General features: G+C 45.8%; 1 protein-coding gene across 1 annotated transcript; it reads left to right on the top strand.

Annotated features, from left to right (window-relative positions):
* Positions 1-2,498: 2,498 nt before the first annotated feature.
* LOC135830314 (protein crumbs homolog 2-like) lies at positions 2,499-5,896 on the top strand. Its single transcript, XM_065342579.1, has 5 exons — positions 2,499-2,777; positions 3,012-3,204; positions 3,649-3,789; positions 4,409-4,522; positions 5,679-5,896. Exons 1-5 carry the CDS (start codon positions 2,769-2,771, stop codon positions 5,894-5,896), a joined length of 675 nt encoding a protein of 224 aa, XP_065198651.1. The 5' UTR covers positions 2,499-2,768.
* Positions 5,897-9,220: the final 3,324 nt, after the last annotated feature.

Consider the following 9,220-nt stretch of genomic DNA (forward strand, 5'->3'; position numbering starts at 1 on the left):
GCTGGTGAGGTAACATGACCATCATGTGAACAAGGAAAAGATTACGAGGCAGTCAGAGTCTTTTCAGTGATGCATTTCATGTCATGCACGTATACGACCATTGCACCACTACTGAATGGCTCGCAGTCCACTGTTCTATGGTCTTATAGCCTGCACTATTGTTTCCGCTCCTTGCCTCGATCCTCCTCAAATTCAGACTACCAATCTCGGACAACTTAATCTTACATAACGCGAAACTCGCGGTTGCAACATATCTTCATACATTCCCTTTTCTGGTTGAGTTCAAAGTTCTACCGTAGAACGGCATCGCACATTGTCCTGGAAGTGGAGTACTCTATCTGATTATGTCACTCTGTAATGGTTTGTAATTCCACGAAATAAGCATTCTGTGGGCTGTCGTTCGTGGAACTATACTTCGGTAAAGTTTCGATTGGGAAACCATGGCTAGCTGCTCACTGGTCACGCCCAAGAGGCATAGCAGACGGCGTTTCGCAACGTTGCTCGTAATTGCAAATTGCGAAACAAATTCAGCATTTCGAACACTACGCTTTCTGTGGTAATTGATCAAAATCAATGGATCACACCACTGAGTGGCATTTTAGCATATTTTGCGCAAGCCAGCATCAAATACTAGTACAGCTTCTACCTCGAGAGCGTTTCGCTGGAGAGTTCGAATCCCCATTTGATTCTGTATTGTGATGCCATACCAAACATTTATGTTTTTTTCACATACTATCACTACAGACATGCACTAAGTGTTTGCTGGTGTGCTGCGGTGAATGGTCTCGGTCCAGGGAAGCTAAGAGTCTAAGACACTCCTTTCCTCCTTCATTCCCAATCAAACTCGCCACTTCCACTCACGCTGAGTGATTGCGCCCTGCTAGATGGAGATTTGTATGCAGAATACCATTGAGAGCGCCATTTCGTTCCCATAAAAGCACACAAGAACGCGATTGGCCCATATGCTGTTGTTTTTTGGACGGTGAGTCGACTGGTGTTAGTCCGAGAAGGCTGCAATGCTTATTCCCAATTGAACATGATTTAATAAGCGGTCACTTGCTCATGCGTTGTTTTGCGTGTTCCTGTCACTGGTATTGAACGTAGGTGTGAAAGACCCTCAGTTTGTGGAGACTGCCCTATAGAAATATGAATAAAATAATTCAAAAACACAGATGGGACACAGCGACCACACATGAGCTATAGAAAGCAGGGACCACTGTTCCAGGCTAGTTGATGATGATACTGAGGCTGATAAGGGCAAGCATTCACCTTTGCAGCTCTCTGAGGCGAGACGGCTGACTGAGAGCATCAACCGACCAGCATGCATCAGTATTCCATCACAATATGGACAGACGCTTTTTGTAATTAGTTAGAAGCCTGCTGGTGTCGGGTCATCGGGTGTTGGAGGAGGGAGGTGTCTGAGAAACCCGATGTACGGTGCAATCTCGAAGAGGATATGCTGTGGGTGTTAGAGGTCATGAAGTTGGCTGCAATGGAGACTTTGAAAAGCGTTGTAGCAATGGTCTCAGCAACTAACGAGCCGTCAATCCTTCCGGAGCTGGGGGGGGGGGGGGAGTATATGAGAGAGATGGGATAGCAGGTTCTGGGGAGAAAGATAATCAATAAATTTTAAGGTCAAGTTGCTCCCCGCAGCGAGGTTCGTACCACTGGTCTGCAGTTGATCGCAGAAAAAGCAGCATCGTCGCATGATGGAGGCATGTGAAGGGTTATTTCACCAGCAAGGGTACACATGATCAGTCCTTCTGGCAAAGCATAAGCTTCCTCCTGCACCAAAAAGAGAGTATGGCCGAGAATGTTACGCATGGTCACACTTGCTGGCACAGGGTGGGCTCCTGTTGTGCCTCTTGGTTGGAAACAACTGATTACAGCTGACGCTCGCAGAGATATGGACAGTTAGACATGGATGCAAGGGTCATTGATGAGGTAGCCATTGACTTTTTATGATACGCAACAGTGCGACACATTTTCAAAAGCTCTGGATGGGTCTACTGCTACTAACTGTACTGCTCCGCTATTGCTGATAGTGTGCAGCCATTCAGAGTATCCAGCAGGTCTACTATCACAAGACTACTAGTATGGCGAAACCGAGGAAGATCAACAGCACCGCCAGATGGTTCATGATGTTAATGTTGACAATGCTCTCCACTTTGTACCGTGATAATAGGATACAGTGTGACACATTTTCAAAAGCTCTGGCAGAGTCTACTGCTACCATTAGTACTGCTCCGCTATTGATGATAGTGCACAGCCATTCAGAAGATTCAGCAGGTCTACTACCACAAGACTACGACTCGTATGGCGGAAAGCGAAGAAGAGCAGCTCCGCCAGATGGTTCATGATGCTAAGGTTGACTATGCTCTCCATGACTTGAATTATTGAGCATCCATGTGCAATACTGGTCAGGCATGCGTTGCTGAGAACCAGGCCCAACGGAATCCGACCACCAAACTCTACATTATGATGGGTTTTCTGCAAGAGAGGGTACAAGATCATTTCCCTCCCCAGAATCTGCGTGAGATCGATATTGTCCTCGTTGTGAACAAAACTATATTCGCCTGTAAACCCTCCAATTCTTGAGCTGATTAGCTTCATTTTATAAGCATTTGCTGAGCTGAATGCTGATCCACAGAAAATGAAAGTGCCGTTAACTACTCAGTTATTTACATGGTTTGCGTTGCTGTTGGCCGCCTCGTTTCGTGGTGCGGCCGCAAAGAGCGTCCTTGCAGGTACCCATTCCAGCACTGCAAATGAAACAGGTAGGAGCACTTGCATGTACATTGAAATTGTCTTTTTCTTTATTGCAGCCAACAGCATAATTATCACATTTTGACTGGCTGAAAGAGATTATGATCTGAAACAAACCTAGTTGGTGAACTCTTACTGTATGGTCTAGGTGTCTTTGCTTCACTGAGTAGGATGCACTACAAGGTTTTGACTAAACGCAAGTAGACCTTTTATTTAACTTACATTTTGTTCTTTTCTTTGCCCAGTTAGCTGATGCTGGGTCGTGTATGGCACGAGTTCTTCGCCTTCTACCATCAACCGCTCTCCGTCTCAGCATCCAGGACACAGAGACTCTGCTAATTGGTCCACGTCAGGTCCACTCCGGCAGTCTTCACACAGATTCACTTTCTGCTCTGTTAGGTGGACGACAGAATTCTGATTTTCTGCAACAGTGTCTTCGTAAGTCAACTCCACATGTCATGATATGAATTGAAGGATTATTCTTGGAACAGGCAACGTTCTATTAGTGCACAATCAAACATTCATCTTTGCGGGTTGTTGCGTTCTACGGATGGGGAGATAACGATGTGAGTATCTCTATTTCATGAAGCTCTTAGTACCATAATGAACACTTCGTAGCTGGTTTTTAGATTGCCTGCGTGCTGTCGCTCAGCCCCTGCTCTGGTACTTGAAAACTAGTACTTCTGCAGAGACACTGCTGTGCATTTATTGCATACGCACATTGACAGTTAAATATCATTCTTTGAAGCTTGGTATGATGGTCCTACTCGAAGTCATCAAATTGTGACTATTTTAAAGGCAATCAAAATCTACGTATTTCGTTTAAGATTACCGTTCTTCACTTAATATGGACACGGTTGTGTTGACTCTTGCATTATACAGGCGGTCAGCTTGAGCAATGCCGTCGCAAAAGCCACCCATGTAGCGATGCTGGAAAGTGCGCTTTCACACATTCTCCACAAGGGAGTGGAGCGTACATTTGCCACTGCGACGATGGACATACAGGAACGTTTTGTCAGATAGGTAATCATCAATCATTTATTAGAGGTACATGTACCGATGTGAATTTCTAGACCATATCTCTAACCCTGAGCATGCCCTCTGAGTTGAAATTTTGGAATATATTGAGTGTGTAGTGTATGGTGTAGTCACAGAACATCAGTTTTGCGTGTAACGGGTGGTGATTGGGGGGGGGGGGGTGCAGCACAAGAATAACTTGAAGTCTTGCGTTTGTTCCAAAGTCTCTATGTGGCGCTTGACTTTGGTGCACTTGAGTCTTTACTCGGTACTTGTCACTGTGAGTAGAAGGAAAGGATTGTCACCCTTCCAATCTGTTTATTGGTTCTTAAAATTTTGAGCACACAATCAAAGAAATTTTGATCAAAAAAGAACAAATTTCACGGTACGCGTGGAACTCAGCTGGAGGTCGAGTTTTCCGCATCCGCAGGAACTGCACATTCTTCTATGGATCAAGGCGCAGGTTTAGCTCCTAAAGTGGTAATAGGAAGAGCTTTGATAGGAGTACCGAAATTGTCTAATTTCTATCTGAGTGCGATCTGAATATCTTATACCTTAAATAAAGGAAAATAGTTTGTGCTACTTCCATCAAATTCTTCCTTTGTTTGCCATCTCTACCTTCCAGTACTGCCAACCTGTTCTGGTAATCCATGTCAGAACGGTGCAACATGTCAACAGAGAGGATCATCATTTCATTGTCACTGTCCACCACTGTATACTGGAAAACGTTGTGAGGAAAGTAAGTGCACACAATTTATTGAGGGAAATTACATTAGGAGCATGTTTGGGAGCGAAGAATTTCAGCCCTGCATCTCTTTTCTTTCATGCGCGTTTTGGTTTTACTATCTTGGGAGCTCTACTTTTCCTGCCGACTTTAATTCACACTTGACTGGCGAACCACTGCCTGCCATGCAGAGCACACAAGAAGTCAATCGAACCTTACACACGACAAACCTGAAAGAAAGCACTTCTCCCTGGTCAATACACAGTGTTTCGGAGAATTCACACCTCATTAGTTGAGCTTGCGTTGACTAAACACATTTCGCGGTTCGCGTGAGACTCGGTTGAAGGGCGAGTTTTCCCAATCCGTAGGAGCGTCACCACCCGCAAAGATCATAGCACAGGTGCAGATCCTAAAGCAGTGGGAGTTGACAAGATCAGACTGACCAAAGTGGTCGAAGACAGAAAAGTCCCATTCGATGCATCCATGCTTCCCTCGTGCCAAGCCACGAGTTCCTAATTAACTGTGGGTTTGAAACATCCTTCCGCTCCCAAGCAGCACTAGAACCTGGTAGTCTACCCTCTGTTTCTCAGTCATGGTCTTAGACCATTCCACTATGCCTGCCTTGACTCAGTTATTGGTAACTCTGCTCCAATCGCATTGCAAATGTGTAGTCCTCTCCAAACCAATGTTACAATACATTCACATAATTTCACACAGCTACTGCAGAATGGAACATACTAGTTGATATCCAGCCCTGCCCTAGCTCCCCGCGCCTCTCTTACTTTTCAGTTCCCCTTTCATTCTTTTTCTTTTTCACCTCTTGCTCTATTACCGCCATGGCTGGCTATCGCCCACATCACCTTTTCCTTGGCTAGTGCCACGTGATTGTGAATAAAATAAATAAATAAATAAAATAGACCAATACATCACTAGCAAAACCAAAAACGGTGACAATTTGTTTCCAGGCGAATAAACACCTCACGAACTTCTGGAAATTTCATGTATCAGTGTCACTCATGAAGGTATAGACCAAATGTTGAGGACCGTTGCCCATTCACTACGTTGTTGCCTCATTTTCACGAAGATATGTCATGATTCAAAAGATGTGAATGGTGTAACATGTGACCACACATTGCATGACCAAATCATTACTTTTATGTGTACTGTCCAGAGTGGTTGGACGTAGCTAAGTTTAAACAGCAATCCAACACATTGCATCAAGTCAGTGAAGATGTTCAACAACTGAGACATGAACTGCAAACTGGAAGACAAGACGATACCAATCGTACGTATACGTTTCTTCAACACCTGGAGAAGCGAGTCCTTAAAAACGTCAACTCCACTATGGCTCATCTGTCATCCGAGGTTGCCTCACTTGTGAGTTCATGATATGGCATATTCCGTAATGTGTGGCACATTTGTCCACACTGATAATTTTCACATACCAGTAATTCAGAGCCTGGAGTAGAACAATGGTTTGAAGACTCCAAATACAGAATGCATGCACGGTGACGTGTAAATTAAAGTTGCAACACGTGACAGACCTTTGTGCAGCTAGCTAGAGCGTGTGATTTTATACGAGTGTTGGCCACCATTTGCCAGAATGAGATTGAACCAGAGATGTAAACGTTACGTAAAAGGGAGTAAAAGGAAAAAAATGGTCTGATGAAATTTAATTTGGTTCATGTACCCAGGTTAGAAGTAGTAAGTGCGGGGCGGGTTCTGGTACACTTTTTGACCTTTGACCTTTGGGCCAAATAAGGCACACTGTGTCGGTCGTGCTTGGTCTGGCCCCGGGACCCCCCAGAGTTTTACCTTTGACCCCTGGCATGCCATACATGTGCCATAAAGGTTCTTTTCCGTGGCGAACGTGCACTTGTGCACGTTCGGTGCATTCGCACCGGGGAGTAGTAAAATACGTAGATCCTACTATTCCCTGATTTGCACATCGTAGATGTGCATTGGATGCAGTGACATATTGCACATGCGTGCATACGCACGCGGAGCGTGTGACCTTCAGAGACCCTGCTTGCGGGAAAGACGCAGTGCAACACAAGGTGTACTAGTACACGTGTCATTATACTACTCCCTGATTCGCACTTCGTAGATGTGCAGCAAACAAGTTAGTTCACGTGCCATGCACTCGTTTTATTCGCACATCGTAGATGTGCACTGACAAGTTGCCCATACAGAGCATGCCTAATCGGCTTTTCGATCGAGAATGTTCAAATTCAGCCATATTATGAGCTCCAAGATCAGAATTCGGCTCAATATAGTACTTGAAGTCACCGTTCCCATTACGTCATGTACATTTACATACACCCTGTTGAAGCACTGAAGCATCGGTTTTCGGCGAATTCAACATGTGAATTTTTGAAAATTCGGCGAAAAGATGGGTAATTTTTTCAAAACCACTGTTTTCGGCGAATTTTTCGCCCGGCCGATTAGGGAAATGCCTACTGTCCATGCAGGCCCATTAGATGCATATTTCTATTTTGATCGGGATACAGTTAGAATCAACCGGCTACGCCCGGAGTATCATGCATCAAAACAATTATTGAAGGGGTGTCACAGTGAAGCAGTGTTGCTACGCACCGCAAATCCCCTCTGCACTGCACCGAATCTATACTGGAGAATCCAGAGTGACCAGCAAAGAGTCACAACCCGCAGGTATCCAGTCACACTAAGGCATATCCACCATTCCCCACATATTCACTGTAACAAAACACAATACTGTTTACTATAATGCACTTTTAATTAAATGGACTTGGATGAGTCTGTAGAAGAGAACACAATGCACGCACACGCACGCATGCGCGGACACACACCCACACACACACACACACGCGCGCACACACATCTAGGTTATAGTGCTGTACACATATCTAGGGTTTAGGAAGCACGAGAATGTGTCGAAGCACCCACACATACCCCTTCATGCAGTGTACTTCAGTAGCCCAACACATTACGACCGCTCAGGACCATCACAAAACACATTACGACTGCTATAGCACAGGACCATCACAAAACAATACACACTGTTACTACACTGCACACACAGTTACTACACTACGCCTGTTACAAGTACTTACAAATAATTTTGAAACAAATGGCACATCCCGAAGACGGCAGCTCCAGACCTTCATACATCATCATCTGTGAAATCAAGCATGAGCGCACACAAACACTATTAGTGTCACGAATACGGAAATAGGGTAAGACAAGAGGATACGGAACAAGTAAATATCGCTATAACGAGGGGGTAAGTATACATGTAAACAGAGCAGTGCTTACTTACAGGGTCCTAATACGCTCCACGGCGTCCCGGTAGTCGGACTGCAACAGCAGCCCGACCTGCCGGCCCTCCTAGTAACGGGTTAGATGGGCCGTACCCGTGAGGTGGGCGACCACGGCTGGGCCTCCCACCAGCCTTTCTCCACTGTAAACACGAAAGAAACCGCAGAAAGCAGAGTGTCATAGAGCTCTTTTGTTGGGGGAGAGAGCTAGGAGCACTGCACACTTACCAAGTATTACAATATATGATAAGAAAGAGGCGGCGCGTGACGCACCGCCTCAGGTGCTGAAACAGGGGTATTACCCCTGTAAGGCGAACACCGCAGTGACACGTGAACGTCATTTCTACAGACTGTTTTCAGGATAATGATACTGAAGTGAAGGTGTGAACCGCAAAGCAAGACCTTTACCTTCTTCCTGTCGAATTCGCTCCCCAGCTGCATACCGACATCATCCGCTAAAATCCAATCATACCAAGTAACGCAAGGGTCATCAGTTGACCTTTTGGACTTTTCAACTCTTATCCAAAACCACCAAGAGGAAAAAACCAGGATGAAGAAGACGTCAGTAATAGAAAGGCGGACGCCAATAAGAACAGTTGTGGAGTTGGCAGATCAAAACGCGCAGCAAGAAATTTGGCACGTCGATGGTAGACTCCATCGGGAGGACGGACCAGCTCTTGTTGATAGTAGGGGAGTGTCCGCCTGGTGCTATGGAGGTCGCCTTCATCGCGTTAATGAACCGGCTTGGATAGGACGGGGTAGCATCGAGTACTACCTCAACGGTGTCCGTCATAGAGCCGGCGGTCCTGCAGTCAGTTATTGTGACGCCACATGCTGTATTCTACGGTGGTATCACCACGGAATGCTCCACAGGGAGAATGCGCCAGCGGTGATACGTAGAGAAGGTAACAATCGTGTACGGGAGTGGTACCGATACAACCTTCGGCATAGGGAAGATGGACCTGCTTTCATCTCTCAGGAGGAGGAAGGTATCTATCAGTGGTACCTCAACGGGGTGTATTACGGTAGCCACCATCAAGACCAGGCAATACACCCCATGGAGCTGCAGTACATCAATGCAGTGCCAACTAAGGTAGACTCGTTAGCAATAAGTCATGAGCCCATTTGTGTGATTTGTCAGGATACCCTGGACCGTCCTCTATCCAAGTTGGAGTGCGGTCATGAATTTCACTTCCACTGTATGAAGGAGTGGATCAGTTCTGCCCCCAGCCCAACTTGCCCAACCTGCCGCTACTCCATGACTGCTGAGGACTTGGTTGAGTTCTTGTAGTAATACATGACACAGCTGCATGTAGGCGACTACGAATGACCAGTCATGTGCTACAGATGGACACGGACACGCCACCCTAAGTAGCCATGAGCGGCTATTTGGACAAGGACAACAAAGCACCTCGTG

Source organism: Sycon ciliatum (assembly GCF_964019385.1).
Source record: "Sycon ciliatum chromosome 5 unlocalized genomic scaffold, ocSycCili1.1 SUPER_5_unloc_1, whole genome shotgun sequence".
NCBI lineage: Eukaryota > Metazoa > Porifera > Calcarea > Leucosolenida > Sycettidae > Sycon > Sycon ciliatum.

Excerpts from the sequence above, each read along its gene's own strand:
- LOC135830314 (XM_065342579.1), top strand. Across the intron at positions 3,205-3,648 it reads TTTTCTGCAACAGTGTCTTC|GCGGTCAGCTTGAGCAATGC; the intron begins GTAAGTCAACTC and ends TGCATTATACAG. Across the intron at positions 3,790-4,408 it reads AGGAACGTTTTGTCAGATAG|TACTGCCAACCTGTTCTGGT; the intron begins GTAATCATCAAT and ends TCTACCTTCCAG.